The sequence below is a fragment of the Drosophila arizonae genome, chromosome 3 (assembly GCF_054131065.1).
Source record: "Drosophila arizonae isolate 15081-1271.41 chromosome 3, UAZ_ARI_1.0, whole genome shotgun sequence".
NCBI lineage: Eukaryota > Metazoa > Arthropoda > Insecta > Diptera > Drosophilidae > Drosophila > Drosophila arizonae.
The window spans coordinates 30,117,723-30,135,043 of NC_142923.1; the positions used below are offsets into that span (position 1 = coordinate 30,117,723).

Genomic DNA, 17,321 nt, shown 5'->3' on the forward strand with positions numbered 1-17,321 from the left:
TATTTGATACAAATTCTGTTTGCTTTATATGTGCATTTTAGACTTTACTATTTTTTGTGAAACGCATTAAATTTAAATTCAACTGACAGCTATGAGCAAGCCACGAGTTGCCACCTTTCAAAATGATTGACGCGCATCAGTTTTCCATGTGGAGTCGAGAATTATTCAGAGCCGGCCCGCTTGTATTTCTTAACAATTTACATTTAGTCGAACATAAAACTTCTTGTTCCAAGTTAATTGCAGCTAGACAAATTCAAGTTACGTATATTAAGAATTTGAGCGAGAGTTTTTCTGGTCCCGCGTTTTTTGACAGTTGGAATAGGCAAAATCGAAATAGCAACACAGCATCAGGAACGCGCAGACAAAGGGGAAACAGACACGCAGAGTGAGTAAGTATTTAAGCGAAAAAATCAATTTTAGGACGACACAATATTTCCAAAGTGTTCGTTTCATCGTCAATTAATAAAGCTCACTTTATTATTCGTTTACTTATTTGGCAGCTGCTCGGTATTGTCTATATTCACATATACATACACACCATAGAAAGCTAAGAGATTACGAAAAAATTTCCACCAATTCGCGCCCTAACAGCTACGGCATTTGCACGAAATCGAAAGTAAGAGCTCTAAAATGACTTCGGACATAACACGCCAACTAATTGTTATCTTGGAGAAGACGGTCTCACCAGGTAAATATTTAATATCCTCTAAATATATATATATGCATATATATATATACATATGTATGTGCATGTACCTAAATTTCAATTGAGGCAAGCACCTATACATCAAAGCATCTAAGTTTAGTTGCTCAGGGCCAACCAAAAAGCCATTTTGTTATAGGCTTTGCTACGACGCAACGTCGGCGGCAGTGACGCGTATGTTGCGCAGGGTTGCAACGTCCAATATGTGAACATTTGTTTGCTATACACAACAATGATACATACATACCTATATATATATATATATATATATATATATATATATATATATAATGGTAATAAATAAATTTTACTTTATAAACTAATCAAAAGTAATACACAATTGTTTTTGCATATTTATTTATGAGTGATTCAGCTACCCTAACCTCAAATTTACTTACTTTTCGCAGACAAAAATGAATTGCTTTCGGCGAAGAACTTCCTGGAACAGGCTGCCGCCAGTAATCTGACTGAATTTTTAAAGGCGCTGTCCAAAATTCTAGTTGATACAACAAATAGCGCTGTAGCGCGCATGGCAGCTGGTCTTCAATTGAAAAATCACTTAACTAGCAAGGATGAGAAGATCAGTCTTCAGTATCAGGAGCGCTGGCATCAGTTTCCTGACGAAGCCCGCGAACTTATAAAAAATAATGTAAGAAATTGTTCGAGCTATATATAATGATCAGTTCAATAAACTTATTCTGTATTTTTATAGTTTATGTTTCACAATCAATAAGCATTAATTTCTTAATTTAATAGCTTATTCGAAATAAGTTTCCTAACCAGATCTTGTGAAACATTCTGGTTTTAATATTTAGTACTAACAAATACCTTTACCATGAAACAAAAGTGTTTAAATTAATTCTATATATTCATAGATACTTGCTGCTTTGGGAACCGAAAACACTCGACCATCATGTGCTGCCCAATGCGTTGCCTATGTAGCTGTCATTGAGTTACCGATCAATCGATGGGGCATTTTAATACAGACGCTTGTCAACAAGGTTGTCCATGAGGGCTCCAGCGAAATGCACCGCGAAGCTGCGCTAGAGGCAATTGGTTATATTTGCCAGGATATCCGATATGGTGTTCTTGAAAATCAATCCAATCAAGTGCTTACGGCTATCATACATGGAATGCGCAAGCAGGAACCCAGTAATCATGTAAGATTGGCTGCCACGACGGCGCTTTACAACTCATTAGAGTTCACTAAGGCAAACTTTGAGAAGGACATGGAGCGAAATTTTATCATGGAAGTAGTATGTGAGGCAACGCAGTGCACAGACACACAGATATGTGTTGCTGCCTTGCAATGTTTAGTTAAGATCATGTCGCTGTACTACCAGTTCATGGAGCCCTACATGGCCCAAGCATTGTTTCCAATTACTTTGGAGGCCATGAAATCAGAAAATGATGCAATCGCTCTTCAGGGAATTGAGTTTTGGTCAAATGTAAGCGATGAGGAAATCGATCTTGCCATTGAGAGCCAAGAGGCCACCGACCAGGGCCGTGCGCCGCAACGAGTGTCCAAACATTATGCACGTGGTGCTCTTCAGTTTTTAACACCGGTTCTAGTTGAAAAACTTACTAACCAGGACGAATGCGACGATGAAGATAACTGGAGTCCGGCTAAAGCTGCCTCAGTATGCTTGATGCTTTTAGCTACATGCTGCGAGGACGAAATCGTGCCGCATGTCTTGCCGTTTATTAAAGAAAATATTGAATCGCCCAATTGGCGTTACCGAGATGCTGCGGTGATGACTTTTGGTGCAGTGCTCAATGGTTTAGAACCCAACACGCTGAAACCACTTGTTGAGCAGGCGATGCCCACCCTTATACGCCTTATGTACGATTCCAGTGTTATCGTTCGCGACACAACAGCTTGGACTTTTGGACGGATATGCGATGTAAGTTGAGTTTTATTTATTGTTTTTCATATGTAATAGATTTCTTTCGCGTGCTTCAACAGTGCCAATTACTGCTATAAATGATAATATTTACTCATTCCCGCGCTGTGTGGTGTCCGTAGGTCTGTCCGTATTAATGCAAACCAATTCGCCGCTATTCAAACTAGACTTGAAAATTTTGAACCCTTTTCTGATTACGACAAATCAGGAAATCCTATTTCCGGCATCTGATAAATCCCTTGACAACCTAGAGATTTTGAGTTTGTCAGTAACTGTTCAAGTCCACGTCCACTAGAGGCGTGCCAAAGCAGATCTAACTATAAAGTGTTGTATAGAAATCGAAAAAGCTATATCTTTCCGACTCCTGTAGCGTGGTATATGAGAATAAAAAATATAGAGCAAATTTTGTAACTATAGCTCCAGACTGGATATTGCCTTCGGACTCGGCTACCAAAAAAGATTAAACGACATTTTGACCATGTATTAATCAGTCGGTAGCGCCCGAATGCATCGTTTTACTTGTTATAACATATACACATATACATTGCATGTAAATATGTAAATGACAAAACTCTTTTCTTATTAGGTAATTCCAGAAGCAGCTATAAACAAAACTTATTTACAAACATTGCTTGAGTGCTTCGTGAAGAGTCTTAAGTCAGAACCACGTGTGGCCGCCAATGTTTGCTGGGCGTTTATAGGTCTTTCGGATGCTGCTTACGAAGCAGCCGTCACCACCGAAGGAGACACACCAGAGACGTATGCGCTATCACCATACTTTGAGTTTATTATCACCCAATTGTTGGAAGCAACTGATCGTTCAGATGGCGCACAGGCCAATTTGCGCAGTGCTGCCTACGAGGCTTTGATGAATATGATAAAAAATTCTCCTCTGGATTGTTATTTAGTCGTCCAGCACACTACGATTGTCATCTTAGAGCGTCTTAACCAAGTTATGCAGATGGAGAGTCACATCAGCAACCACAGCGATCGGCACCAGTTTAATGACCTACAATCCCTGCTCTGTGCCACTCTGCAGAGCGTGCTACGCAAGGTGCGCGAGGAGGATGCTCCACAAATTTCAGACGCCATTATGACAGCAATCTTGACAATGTTCAGCTCAAGTGCCGGAAAGTCGGGAGGTGTTCAGGAGGACGCCTTCCTGGCCCTCTCTACGCTGGTTGAACTACTGGGCTTTCAATTTGTCAAATACATGCCAGCCTTTAAAGATTTCCTTATCATGGGACTCAAGAATCATCAAGAATATCAAGTTTGCTGTGCTTCGATCGGACTAACTAGTGATATTTGTCGCGCATTGAAGCACCTAATGGTACCCTACTGCGATGAAATCATTTCCGTATTGATGAGCGATCTCTCCGAGCCCAATCTTCATCGTAGTGTGAAACCACAGATTCTATCTGCCTTTGGCGATATGGCCCTAAGCATTGGGAGCGATTTTCTCAAATATCTAAATGTAGTTATGGACATGTTGCGGGCAGCGTCCGATTTACAGGTAATATCAATCAGACTTACTTATTTTTTGGAACTCCTATTAATTGTTTTTTTCTTTTTTTTTTTTAACAGGTGGATTCCAGCAACTACCACATGACAGAATACATAAATGAATTGCGGGAAAGCGTTCTAGAGGCATACACCGGTATAATTCAAGGTCTAAAAGGAGTTGAGCAAACGGCCAATCCAGACGTGTTCCATATGGAGCCTCATTTGATGCATATTATTTCCTTTATCAAGCGCATTGCCCAAGACGGGGAAGTTTCGGACTTAATGGTGGCAAGTGTCGCTGGATTCATTGGGGATTTATGTACATCATTTGGCCCACGTCTCTACCCGTTGTTGGATGATGTTGTTATCACACATTTCCTGGCTGAAGGCAAGCGTTCCAAGGGTCAGCGTACCAAAATGCTCTGTACATGGGCGGCCAAGGAGATAAAGAAAATTAACAGTCAAGTTATAGCCCAGTAAAATGGGCTTTTAGGTGTTAATCTATTCCCACCCCAATGTGTGTACGCAGCCAAACTGGTGAGTAAACTGTTGCTCGCAAGAAATAATGTCACTCAACATTCATTTTGTAACACATTTTTTACAGTTCAGTCCGAATTCGAAAATTCTATCTGCAAGTTTGTTTGTCCGATTTATTGTTGCTGTGCGACGCTTAAAGTTTAAGACAATTTTGTTTTTTAATTAAATTGTAAGCCAAATCCTGCTATGATTATGATATTTATATTGTTATTTTTGTGTGAGATCATTAGTAAATTTGATATTTCCTAAGCAGCGTTATTACAGTCCAACCAACTACATAGATTACATAAGCATTATGACAACTTAACATTTAAGCAGCTTATTAGCACAACGATTCCAGTATGACACAAAGAGAATCCGATTATATACATTACACAAAACAAAAGGGAGTGCAAAAAATGTTATTCAAAATTATGATCATGTCTCTATAAAATTGTAATGTAAGGTAAAAATCGGTATCAATTTATAACATAACATTAAACCCGATAAAAATCTAAAACTACATAGCAATATTGTATACAAATTATCTTACGGCTGCAACATAATTTATAAGATAATCCTATGTAAATGAAAAAAAAAAAAAAACAAAAATCAACCAATTAGTTGATTTGCGGGAATGAAACTCTTAGTTCTTGACGTATATAAAATGACGTACTTCAAAATGCAGCAAATGTGTAAGTGTGTGACTGTGTCAGTCTGCGAGTGCGGGAATATGCGAGTATGAGAATATTTGTGTGTGAATGATAACTTATGAATGAGCCATATGAATGCCTGTGTACAATGTATGAAATGATTATAAATGAGTGCTTTATTAATTGCTACTAATCTCCATATCTAGTTACAGTGTGAATCTGAGGTATGTGGATGTCTGAACTGAAACTATATGGTTTGTGATTGAAGTGTTATGAGCGAGAACCACTCCTTATAAATAAAAGCACTTCAAATGCGCGCGAGTGTGGCGTGTTGTGTGATATTACTAAATGTAAGTTTTTTCTAGAGATCATTAAGCAAATTTCCAATAAATAAGACGAATGACTAGCTATAAGCGAATTTCAAAATCGACGATATACCAAACACAAATTAATGAACACCAAAAACAAAAAAAAAAAAAACAAAAGAAAAAGATTTTAAACGGGCGCCAATCTGTTATAATATATAATAACAATAATAATAAATAACAAATCCCAATCATGAAAACACAATATAGGGAAACCAATAAATTTAAAGTGATTCAATTTTTATATAGAACATAAAATTGTCATTTATATTATTCAGCCAATATTCAGACCAGCGCCTGATTTTCGATTAATTTTAAATACGAAATCAATATGAAACAAATGTGAAATGAAATGAAAAACGAATACAGTAACAACCGAACAACTACCTGCAGCGTCATATTGAACTTAAACAAACAAAGCACTACTAAACTAACGAAAACGGACCAGGGTAACACTACAGTACTTCACTTTACATACATGCATACATACATATACATTACATTTAGGAATATAAACACCATACGAACAAGTAAATGACTGTTTAGGACATAACGACACGACGAATTTGTTAATGACTAAACTCAGTTTTATCTTTCGTCATTCACATGATCACTCGGTAAACCGTACAAAAAAAAAAAAAAAAAAAAAAAAAAACAGATTTCTCAGCAATTATTCAATACTTAAAATAAAACAAAACATTTATGTAAGAAATTCCCGTTTAAGATCTTTTAACAGCTCTCTGATCTATTTAAGAAATTTAAATAATTTTCAATATAGATTGAAAGTAAACATACAAATTTGCGTTTAGCATTCAGTTAAAGTAAATTAAATAACCCAGATGAACTTGCAATATTATTATTTTGAATGATTTTAACTATCAAATTGCCGTCCAAAAGTAAATTCCTGCAGTTCAGTTATAATTCTTTAATAATTTACCTTTCAATCTATATAACGATTCGTCATAAATTACGTATTTAAATTATTTACACTCAATTTGAATTGCCAAAATAATTAGATTAGTAATACTTGAAATCTTAAAAACACTGGGGACGGAATTTGCTGATGTGTTCTGGCGGCTTAAAATCCAGGCTGCATCATGTATGAGACCTATGATTGAGAACAAAACGTCGAAAGACAATTGAAAATGTATCACACATTGGCGTACGTAAGTTTCTTTTGAATGTTTTGCAAATAGAAATGATAACTTTTGCGTATCTTTTTCCAGATAACACATTTTGGATGATTGATGAACATGTGAGCATGTGTGATAATGATGATGAAATCTGATGTATTTTAATTGGAAGCTTATTTGAGAGAGAGAGAATGAAGATATTTCGAATCCCAAATTAACTGATCCTGCACAAATATTATATATACATCCACATTGTAAAATATGTGCGCTTGGGTGTGCAAGACTATGACTGATGAATGTGCGTGAGTGTGTGTTGATATCATTCCAGATTCACAAATGAATTTGAATCGTGAATAATGTAAAATTTAATGGTCGGTCTGTTTTTCTCATTAATATACATATACAAAATTAGATGCTATGTATAAGTGTGATTGGTTGATATAAGTGCAAATATGAAGAACACTTTTAGATCAAATTGTATGTTGTTCTGTTCTATGAATTTAAACCAGAATGCATCTGTAAAAGTGAGCATGTATGTGATTGATGTGTGAATATGTGTGTAAAAAGCACCACGCGCAGCAGAAAAATGTAAAACAATATTCTGTTTTGTAAGAATGCAAATCAAGAATTAAATGTTTAAAAAAAGAATAACAAATTAGAAGAAAACAAAAATGACATTGAAAGAGATCAAAACAAAACTAATTGAAACGAAACATATGGTACTGATTTTATACTGAGAACTGAGACTTTATACTTATACAATACATACATAAATACAAACAACTACATAAGGACTATCATTAATTACTTTACGCGGGACGTACGATACAAACTAACAGAAAAATAGAAAAATTTACACAACGCAACGGACATAAATATAGTTAAAATAAAAAAAAAGTCTGTATGCATATTGCAGGTTCATATACATACATTTACAAGTGCAAATATGTATACATACCTAATACGGAAATGTACAATGTACGCATGTATGAAATTATTATGAAAAGGTTACGCTGACGCGCGGTGCTTGCAATGGATTATAAATAAAAATAAATATGTTTAATTTTAAGTGAGTATTGTGTATCTTCTCTACTGTCATTAATCATAATGCGTGTGTGCGAATTATATAGCATGCCTGAAGAGTGTGAATCCGAATATAAATAGATTACTCGTCTGGTCAAGTTGTTCTTGAATCGAATGGTATAAATGAAAGCATATTATTATTTCCATACTGCAAAAATGAGAATTATTTTGTTAATAGAAAAGTATGTTTAAATTGCTGCTTAAATGATTGCTCTTAAGCACTGGATGACTGATAGTTTGTACGTGATGAAAAAGAAATGTAATTGTGTTTGTGTGCAAGGAAAATAAAAGTATTTTGAATGCAAGCAAAATTTGTTAAATTGGACTTTTATTTAGTTAGAGTTACAGTTTAGGCCTATTCGGCAATATCAATACTGCCTCCTCCTGCAGTTGGCGCAGTTTCTCAGGTTTGATGTCCAGCTCATCAAGGAAACTCTTTACATCAAATTGTGTACTCGAGCGTAGTTTACCAGGCGTCCGACATAAACGAGGAGCCGGACGGGGCGCCCAATTGTCGTCAACTCGTCCAAAAGATTGACGGGCAGCGTTATGGTCATGATTCTGGACTTTCTGCCAATCCACTACAGGATAGACACAAGCATCTACATCTTCGAATATTTCTGACCATTCGGCTTGCGTTTTTGTAAGGAATATATCCGTTAATAACTGTCTACCTTGGACTTGATGTTCTTCCCCATATTGCGACAATTCTTGGGGCAAATTTAATCGTTCCTTAATTAAACTAAAAAATTGCGGCTCTAATGCGGCCACCGACATAAAAAGGCCATCTTTTGTTTCGTAAGTGTCGTAGAAATAGACGCCGCCATCAAGCAGATTCGTTCCACGCTGTTGCCCTTGACCCCAAATATCGAGCTTCCTGGACATAAATAACCAGCTAGCGACATATGCAGCACCATCAACCATTGCTGCATCCACAACCTGACCTTTTCCAGACTTATGACGTTCCAACAATGCTAAACATATTCCCAATGCACACATAACGCTTCCACCAGCAAAATCCGCTAAAAGATTGATAGGTGCCGTTGGTTTCTCATGCTTGCGGCCCAGCATGGAAAGCACCCCAGATACGGCTGCATAGTTCAGATCATGTCCAGCACGTGGCGCAAGTCGACCATGTTGTCCAAATCCTGTGAGACGTGCATAAATTAAACGCGGGTTGGCGGAGCACAATAAATCAGGGCCCAAATTGAGCTTCTCCATGACTCCGGGCCGAAATGGTTCAACTATAACGTCGTATTTTCGAGCAAGCTGTTGGACAATCTGTTGACCTGCCGCCTTTTTTAGGTCAACGACTACAGTGCGCTTACCATGGTGCAGCACATCCATGGAATTATCCAGTACCTAAAACAATATTGTAAGTGTATACCAACTGCAATCATATTTCAATAAATCTCTACCTTGTCTATGCGGGTTACGCTTGCACCGAAATCTGCGAGTATTTTGCCACACAATGGCCCAGGAGCTAGTCCCACAAACTCTAAAACCTTTACACCCCCTAACGGCATTTGAAGAGCCTTTCACTGCCCACTATACAATGTACTTTGAACAGTACTAAGATCGTCAGTGCTAACACAAAGGTACTTATCATCAGTGTTCTTTAACAGTAGCATAACATACATACATACATGTAGCATTAAAATACCACGATTTTGTATTCATATAATCATTTTAAGAAATATAGAAATTTGGGATGCTACTCAAAGTTAAAGATGGATAGACATTTCCTATATAAAATTTCTTGAATGATATAATGAATTTTCAAAAATAAAATGAGCTTCAGTTCACTATATGTATATAAATCATTTTTATTTAATATAAAATATTCAGTTAGCTATCGCAAAATGGAGTATTTACAATGGACTACGAGTAAAAATATTTACAGTTTCCTCTTAGTAAAAAAAAAATAAAAATTGTTTATATCCAACATCACTAACCGTGTAACATGGAGAGTGCTAACATACAACATACACACACAAGTATGTATGTATGTATATATTGAGTCAGCTGTTGTCCACTGTTAATTGAAAACATTCTCGTCAGGATTGCCTAAGCCGGTTGAAAGAATTTAATTGCAAATGTGTATGCCAGCGGTATGGCAAAATGAACTGCAATCCCCATAAATACATGTAGATGACAGTCACATAAACAAGCATTTGTTTTTCAATATGAAAATACGCAATAAGTTTCAAATTAACAATGTTATACTGTGAACAAGTTATAACTTATAAGTGAGTCAATTGATGCGCCATAAGGCTCTTTTTTGCGTTAACTTGTGTTATTTTTGCGTCAGCTGCAACACCAAGGAGCAATTAAAAATTTGAAGAAATCAATTTGGTTCACGAATATTGAAATATGCCGCAACAAAGACGAAAAGTTGCTTTTAGCGGAAAAAAGAAGAAGGATCAGATACTACAAAAACGTTCTTTAAAAGGTAAGTTATTGTATTTGTGCAAAACAATTGCAAAAATAACAAGACCAATAGGTCAACCTAAGTACTTGCGAAGCACTCAAGAATCGAACGAAGACAGCGATGCACAAGAGAGAACAGTTGATAAGAAGCTCATGGAGCAACCTTTAACACGCGGTGGTCGAAACAAGAATGTAAACCGTTATAATCTTCAATTCATACAAGAAAGCAAAAAGGAGATAGAGATATTGAAGCAGGAGGGCTTTCGTCCACTGGATGTCCTAACGCCCACTCAAAGGGAGATCGATGAGCGGTATTTTGAGACATATGATTTTCCAGTGCGTCCATCTTGGACATTTAATCAAACCAAAGAACAATTGGACCGCAATGAAAATAGATATTTCAAGGTATGTTAATTGGTAAATTTTATAAAATTGATAAAGCTATAATGATCTTTCAGGAGTATATTGATGAATTGCTACAAAAAAAGGAGCGCAACAATCTTAAGGAGCATTCCCTTTTCGAGCTAAACTTGGAAACGTGGCGTCAGCTTTGGCGTGTACTTGAGTTCTCGGATATTTTACTAATCATTGTGGACGTTCGCTATGCGTCGTTAATGTTTCCGCCATCTTTATATGATTATATTATTCACACGATAAAGAAACAAGCGATTGTCATCTTTAATAAAGTGGATCTAGTCGCAGCAGAGGCGGTTGTTGCCTGGCGACACTATTTCAATGAGCGATACCCAGAGCTTCCGATTGTGCTGTTCGCATCGTATTCAGTGCGTAGCCAAAAAGGCGCTCAACGTAGTCGCTACCAAAATGCTCATCGGTCAAGTATGGAGGGAGTGCATAATATTTATCGCGAGTGTCAAAAAATTGTTGAAAGCGATGTAGATCTCTCAGCATGGCAGCAAAAGATTCGTGATGATATGTGCACCGACGAATTGAACAATGACGAAACAACCACGAATAACCAAGAAGAATTGAGAATTAGTAATGTCACCGAAACTACACCGCATCATCATGTGAAATACAACAGCGGCGTCTTGACCATTGGATGCATCGGCTTTCCAAATGTGGGCAAATCATCACTGATCAATGCCCTAAAAGGGCGTAAAGTTGTCAGTGTTAGCCGTACACCAGGTCACACCAAACATTTCCAAACCATATTCCTGGTGCCGAACGTACGTGTGTGCGACTGTCCAGGCCTTGTCTTTCCTTCTAGCACGCCAAAGAGCTTGCAAGTGCTGCTTGGCAGCTTTCCCATCTCCCAGCTGCAAGTGCCTTATCGTTCGCTCAAGTTGCTGGCTGAGCACGTAAATCTACCGCAGCTCCTGCGTTTACATCTGCCAGAAGAATATGACGAGTGGTCTGCTGTTGCTATCGCAGATGCCTGGGCGTATAAACGGGGATTTTTGACCGCCAAGGCAGCTCGCCCTGATCGTTATCGTGCCGCTAATCACATTTTACGTATGTGTCTATCCGGACAGCAGCAGTTAATATTTCAGCTTTATCCTCCTGGCTATGATGATAACCGCAAAAGCTGGAGTGAGCACCCTGATCTGGCCGAGGTTAAAAAATATCATCAAGCTTATAATTATGAGCCTGACAGCGAAACTAATGAAGATACCTCATCCATCTGCTCGGAGAGTGAGTTAAGCACAATACTAGATGAATGGTTTTATTCACTCTTTTATTACAGGTGGAGATAGCTATGACGAAAACAGCTCTAACGACGAAACCAACGCAGATGACGATGATTGCGGTGATCAGATATTACGCTCACGCAACGCATTTCGTCTACTTGACGATAATTAATTAGGTTTAAGCGATAACAATGTCTGAAATATTTAATTTATAAAATTTTGGATAGAGAAACATATCTATTTTGGTAACATAAGTTGATTGAATAACTTCAAGTCAATAGTATACATTTGATCACATCAGAATTCCCCTATGTTCGACAATAATTCATTTAAATGTTGTCAATCTCATCCGACATGATTTCATAGTCGTCACCCATTTTATCATCAATTGAAAGCAGAAGCTCAATGGATCTATAAAAAGAATGAATTATATAGAATAATTATATATTTATAAAACAGAATACTGGTTGGTTAAGAGCAACGTAAAATATTTAAGAGTTGATATATTCTCTATTATATTGATCTTATGATGATCTTTTTTTATTTTCAAGTAACACTTACTTGATTAGTTGATCAGCATCGCTGTTTTGCTCAATTGGCGCTGGATGCAAGGCTTTCTCAAGCAACAAGAGTTGCAAACTTGAACGCAAATTCAGCACTACCGAAACCGTTTCTGGACTGCATTTAAAACTAAACAAAGAGAAACAGAGATCGTAAGAAACGAATCCATAATGTGACATTTCACCATAAGCTTACTAGTAGGTCTGAGCTACGGACAGATAATGTCTATTATCTACGACACCAGTCTCGACGCCATCGCCAAAAATAATAAGTGCCATCGGGAACACCATTGTAGCGTCGAGCAGATAGAGATCCGTTGACTTCTGCCGCTGATAGTACACAAAGTAGTTTGAGTCAAATCCTGTCTCGCCGCTGTTTACTGATGAGGGGTGAAAATTTACTCGACGCCCATCGTCGGTCGTCATGTTATGAATCGCGCGAACACGATTTTTTATTTGTCGTGCTTTACTATTTGGAAAATTGAAATTATATATTCATTATTTTAAGCAGTAGTCTTTAAATACAGTTTACCGCAAATGAGCCATATTGGGATAGAGACCGCCTCCAATTATTGCACGAAGCAGGGGAATTTTCCCAGAATTAATGTTAGATGAATGGTCCAAACAGTTCGTTGAATTTAGGAACCTATAAGCAAAGTTTATTACTTTTATGAATTGAGTGTAATAAGGAATTCGCAAAATATAAGTATTTTGTTTCCCCACATAATTGCTTCAAGCGTTCTGAACTTGAACTTATCTATAATTCTAAAAAAAAATCGATTGAGATTATATGAATACATACTATTAATACATTACTATTAGAAACGTGATGGCTCTTATTGGCTCTTACTGCATTAATACACCCGGGTTACTTATTTTTATGATCTTCACTTATAATAGTACTCACTTATAGTTACTGAGGAGCTCGGAAAATTGAGACTTCATACGTTCTAGCTGCTGAAGTGTCATGTGACTGAGAAAGTTGTTGTAGCAAAAGTCGCGATCTCTATGGTTCTCTACGCTTTCGCGGTAGTTGCAAATTGTGTTATGTATCATTAGATGATCGCTGTGCATCCCTTGGGCCATCCTACGCTTAGCCTGGTCGACCCGCTGCTCCTGACCCAAGGGCGTATAGAACGGATTTTTATAGGAGAGTGCAGCTGCGACAGATGTAATGGGATCCACACAACGGAAAAGCGCTGATATCAGAATCATTTTACCCACTTGCGGATCAATTGGAAGCTTCGCCAGATGCATGCCCAGCGGTGTGAGCTTACCATCAATGTCAAGCGCTTCTATCCTGGTTGGAGCCGATACAAATTAATAATCGCTGATAAAGAATCAAAACTACTTACCGCTTAAGTAGATTAATGGCTGTGCTCACGGTTCTCTGAACAGGCGGATCGATCATTGTTTCAAACAATGCGTAAGGATCATCGATGTGAAGTACTTTGAGACTAAGTATGATCGCTTCCAGTTTGCAACGCAATATTTCTGGAGTTGGCACTTCTGACATCAGAGCCTCTCGTGCCCGACTAAACAGATTGTAACAGACGCCTGGCTGAACACGACCCGCACGCCCCTTGCGCTGCTGCGTGTTTGCATGCGTCACCCAGCACTCCTCAAGAGATTGTATGTTTGTCTCAATGTCATAGTCAGTTACTTTAGTTCGTCCCGTATTAATGACGTAAACAACATCATCAATGGTTACTGAAGTTTCGGCAATGATGGTAGATATGATTACTTTTCGTTTGCCTTTGGGGGCTGGCCTGAACACGGACTGTTGCTCCACCGAGGGCAGCATTGCATGCAATGGAAAGATAAGTAAATGATTGCGCCAGCGCTGTCCCAAGGGTGAACGTGGGTTTTTTAGTGTGTTATGTAACTGTGATATCTTACTGAATCCAGGTACAAAAACCAATATAGCACCGTCTGATTTATTGTTACATATATAATAGATGAGACTCGCAATGAACTCGATGTCCTCGCAACCTTCGGAATGGGGTACTCGCAGCTGCTCAAGCACTTTGCTATCGTACTTGTCGCGCACCTGGCGTATATAAGGCTCGATCATGATTCTGTGGTCTGACTGATCCAGCCGGGGACGGGACCGTTTATTGCTCCGGCAGTCAAATTGATAGCCTGTCATAGCGAGTACATCCTCCAGGTAAAAAACTTCGACCGGATGCATAACCCCTTCTATGCGAAACATTGGGCATCTATTAAAGTAGTTACAGAAATCTTCCTCCCGCACAGTTGCACTCATTAATATAACTTTCAAGGTGGGCCGATGTGGCAGTATAATTTTGAGCAATGCCATAAGCAAATCTGTCTCAATGCTTCGCTCGTGTATCTCGTCCAGGAGAAGAACACTCACGCTGCGCAACAGCGGATCAGATTGAAGCTGCTGCAAGAGCACGCCTGTGGTGCAGTACGTTATAGAGGCACGTTCGCGAGGCTTCCGGCTTTCCAGGCGTATCTGGTAACCCACAGAATGTCCAATTGTTTCCACTCGCTCATAACTAACGCGCTCGGCCACTGTTATTGCTGAGATTCGACGAGGCTGCGTGCACACGATGCGGCAAGTAGATCCTATTCCCTTTGCTATACAATCGTCTAACAGAAGCTGCGGCACCTGTGTTGTTTTACCACAGCCGGTGCTGCCCACGATTAACAAAACTTGATTCTTGTCCACTGCGTTGATGATTTCTGCTGCGTGACCCATTGTTGGCAATTTCATACGATCTTCGTAACGCGCTCGAAAGTCCACATTTTGAAAGAGTTCCTTTTGTTTGTCCAGAAGGTGGGCGTCTAGGCTTCTGTTTTTTAAATTCAAATCTTGGTTCTGCTTTTTTGTCTCTTCTATGAAGCCATCGAAATTCATACTTAACATGTGGTGAAATTTCTGCTGGAAATCCTCATCCAAATGCTTATTCCTAGCTTCCCGGGCTACCTTAAACTGATCCATGTATTCATTCACACGCTCAATAACGCCAGGCGGAACGCTTACATCGCAGCTCAAATTGATTTTGGGCTCATATTTGGTGTCTGAGTTCTTACGTTGTCGAGCAAGATTTCTGTAGTACATGCCAATATCTCTACCTTTTAGTCCTGGCGGACGAGAACAGTTTTTTCCCGAACGTCCTTGCGACTTATTTCCTCTATGCATTTTTATTTTTTATAAACTTAACACACCAGAATTAATTTATTCGATAAAAAAAAAGTTGACATTTATGCAGCCCTGATGATAACTCACAAAGTGATAGTCCCTATATATGTATATATAATATTAATATTTCTGAAAGACATTCATGTTCCACACTAACTTTTTTGTAAGTTAATCAGTATCACCACTTATCAGAGAACACATAGACTAGACATATAGTACAATTTTTACAACTACGGAAAATGTTTTGAAGAGACCAGACAAATTCGTGTTTGCTCGGCTCGGTCTTTTGACGCTCAAGCTGTGAAAATAAGGCACGACAAAAGTGCGTTATTTGGTTAGTGTTAGTATCTCTGGTCAGTGTATCAATCTAAGCACGATACATTTACTAAATTAGAGAACGATACATTTACGATACATTTACTAAATCAGAGAACGCAATATCGATACAGATTCTTATCGAAAGGGTATACAGTCCAATCGAGATAATTTCTCCCGCTCTAATTCAAAAATCAAATCTTGGCACAAATTAAATAATTGTAAGCAATCAATATATTTTTTCTTCTCGTTAATTTTTAATAAAGTAAGAAAACTTTTTTAGTTAATATTGAATTGCATATTAATTTTGTAAGTTTGAAACTTCTAGCTCTAAAACAGTATGAGATATAAGCTTCTGCGATTTGCAATGCCCCTTGTGGGCGTAGATATATCCACTATGCCCTTTTGATCAGTTACCGTAACTGATCTCTAACATCAATAGTGCTCAATAAATATAAGAATTTGAAAAAAAAAAAAATTTAATATTCAGATTCGATTTGCCATGCCCCTTATGGGCATGAAGTTATAATTTCATCACGCTTTATAAAATCAACTCATTCATTTAATAGCTATATTTGCATCTGACATTAAATTACATTTTTGTTTTTTAACAACCTCCATTTTTACGAGCTTTTTAAAAAAATTACAATTCTCTCGCTCTTGTATTTTCTGAGATGGACGCATTCATGCCTACTGACATTCACTTCATTGTTTCGCAATCATGCAGCGACATGAATGTCCTAACCGAAACGGAGCGCATGGCTCTCATTATTTTCGTTACCTACAATGTCGACAAAGTCGTATATTAGGACTCGAAACATTGTAATTGAATGCCTTGAAGAAGAGCAGAAAGACGAGAGCTCATAAGAGCGATTGCCAATGCAAAATAGTCGTCTATGAAGTTACCAACGAAAAGAGATTATTCCCTTGTTGACTTTAATCGAGTTTGGATACGGTTATAACAGCTCACATACGTCTCCTATCGTCCAAACTAATTTTGTTTTTTTTTTTTTTTTTTTCATTTTAATATCATTTACAATATTAGTCATTAAGGTGTTTTAAAGTTTCTCTTCGGGAATGAACCCCAAAATTAAAGTATTTGGCTTATTAATTTCAGGAGAAATGCGAGGATTGTGTTATCTTGAGCTGAGATTAACCAAAAATACTTTGTTTTAGGATTGTGAACAACTATTAGCAGCTCTTATTAGTTTTATCATTGTATTTTGTTCGTTTGATCAAATTTCCTTCAACTGGCTTAGAATGGTTTCATAAGAAAAACCTTCCACTCATTTTTAAAATGTAAGCGCAACCTTTTGATAAAAAACAACCCTTGAATTG

General features: G+C 37.8%; 4 protein-coding genes across 10 annotated transcripts; 2 read left to right on the forward strand and 2 right to left on the reverse strand.

Annotated features, from left to right (window-relative positions):
* The first annotated feature begins 102 nt into the window (after window positions 1-102).
* Window positions 103-5,770, forward strand: Fs(2)Ket (Importin subunit beta Fs(2)Ket). Of its 4 annotated transcripts, none has more exons than XM_089464553.1 (7): window positions 103-389; window positions 469-688; window positions 1,111-1,352; window positions 1,579-2,607; window positions 3,194-4,120; window positions 4,192-4,647; window positions 4,715-5,770. In XM_089464553.1, the coding sequence occupies exons 2-6, from the start codon at window positions 631-633 to the stop codon at window positions 4,588-4,590; spliced, it is 2,655 nt and encodes an 884-aa protein (XP_089320679.1). In that variant the 5' UTR covers window positions 103-389; window positions 469-630; the 3' UTR covers window positions 4,591-4,647; window positions 4,715-5,770. The 4 variants fall into 4 exon arrangements, with proteins under 4 accessions (XP_089320679.1, XP_017858457.1, XP_017858458.1 ...); XM_018002968.2 differs by having other exon boundaries at window positions 501-688; XM_018002969.2 differs by having other exon boundaries at window positions 501-688; window positions 5,486-5,770.
* A 1,402-nt stretch (window positions 5,771-7,172) lies between these two features.
* On the reverse strand, window positions 7,173-9,935 carry Amacr (Alpha-methylacyl-CoA racemase). Of its 3 annotated transcripts, XM_089464557.1 has the most exons (3): window positions 9,507-9,765; window positions 9,279-9,447; window positions 7,173-9,222 (listed from the first exon to the last, which is right to left on the reverse strand). In XM_089464557.1, exons 2-3 carry the CDS (start codon window positions 9,384-9,386, stop codon window positions 8,203-8,205), a joined length of 1,128 nt encoding a protein of 375 aa, XP_089320683.1. In that variant the 5' UTR covers window positions 9,387-9,447; window positions 9,507-9,765; the 3' UTR covers window positions 7,173-8,202. The 3 variants fall into 3 exon arrangements, with proteins under 3 accessions (XP_089320683.1, XP_089320684.1, XP_017858468.1); XM_089464558.1 differs by lacking the exons at window positions 9,279-9,447; window positions 9,507-9,765 and adding an exon at window positions 9,816-9,935; XM_018002979.2 differs by having other exon boundaries at window positions 9,279-9,765.
* A 236-nt stretch (window positions 9,936-10,171) lies between these two features.
* On the forward strand, window positions 10,172-12,171 carry Ns4 (Nucleostemin 4). The gene is made up of 4 exons (XM_018002976.2): window positions 10,172-10,312; window positions 10,364-10,695; window positions 10,749-11,943; window positions 11,996-12,171. Exons 1-4 carry the CDS (start codon window positions 10,234-10,236, stop codon window positions 12,109-12,111), a joined length of 1,722 nt encoding a protein of 573 aa, XP_017858465.1. The 5' UTR covers window positions 10,172-10,233; the 3' UTR covers window positions 12,112-12,171.
* Window positions 12,126-16,050, reverse strand: Rhau (ATP-dependent RNA helicase Rhau). 2 transcript variants are annotated; one of them, XM_089464550.1, is made up of 7 exons: window positions 15,826-16,050; window positions 13,855-15,768; window positions 13,407-13,799; window positions 13,032-13,145; window positions 12,696-12,968; window positions 12,501-12,629; window positions 12,126-12,350 (listed from the first exon to the last, which is right to left on the reverse strand). In XM_089464550.1, the coding sequence occupies exons 2-7, from the start codon at window positions 15,666-15,668 to the stop codon at window positions 12,269-12,271; spliced, it is 2,805 nt and encodes a 934-aa protein (XP_089320676.1). In that variant the 5' UTR covers window positions 15,669-15,768; window positions 15,826-16,050; the 3' UTR covers window positions 12,126-12,268. The 2 variants fall into 2 exon arrangements, with proteins under 2 accessions (XP_089320676.1, XP_089320677.1); XM_089464551.1 differs by lacking the exon at window positions 15,826-16,050 and having other exon boundaries at window positions 13,855-15,318; window positions 15,386-15,527.
* Between the last annotated feature and the right edge of the window lie 1,271 nt (window positions 16,051-17,321).

What these genes read in the sequence shown, in the direction of transcription:
- Ns4 (XM_018002976.2), top strand. Translation starts at nt 10,234, where the DNA reads ATGCCGCAACAAAGACGAAAAGTTGCTTTTAGCGGAAAAAAGAAGAAG. An exon ending in ACAAAAACGTTCTTTAAAAG is followed by an intron (nt 10,313 to 10,363) that starts GTAAGTTATTGT and finishes CAAGACCAATAG; the next exon opens with GTCAACCTAAGTACTTGCGA. An exon ending in ATGAAAATAGATATTTCAAG is followed by an intron (nt 10,696 to 10,748) that starts GTATGTTAATTG and finishes ATGATCTTTCAG; the next exon opens with GAGTATATTGATGAATTGCT.
- Rhau (XM_089464550.1), bottom strand. Translation starts at nt 15,668, where the DNA reads ATGCATAGAGGAAATAAGTCGCAAGGACGTTCGGGAAAAAACTGTTCT. An exon ending in CCCAATATGGCTCATTTGCG is followed by an intron (nt 12,969 to 13,031) that starts GTAAACTGTATT and finishes TTTTCCAAATAG; the next exon opens with TAAAGCACGACAAATAAAAA. An exon ending in TCCGTAGCTCAGACCTACTA is followed by an intron (nt 12,630 to 12,695) that starts GTAAGCTTATGG and finishes CTCTTTGTTTAG; the next exon opens with TTTTAAATGCAGTCCAGAAA.
- Amacr (XM_089464557.1), bottom strand. Translation starts at nt 9,386, where the DNA reads ATGCCGTTAGGGGGTGTAAAGGTTTTAGAGTTTGTGGGACTAGCTCCT. An exon ending in GCGTAACCCGCATAGACAAG is followed by an intron (nt 9,223 to 9,278) that starts GTAGAGATTTAT and finishes ATATTGTTTTAG; the next exon opens with GTACTGGATAATTCCATGGA.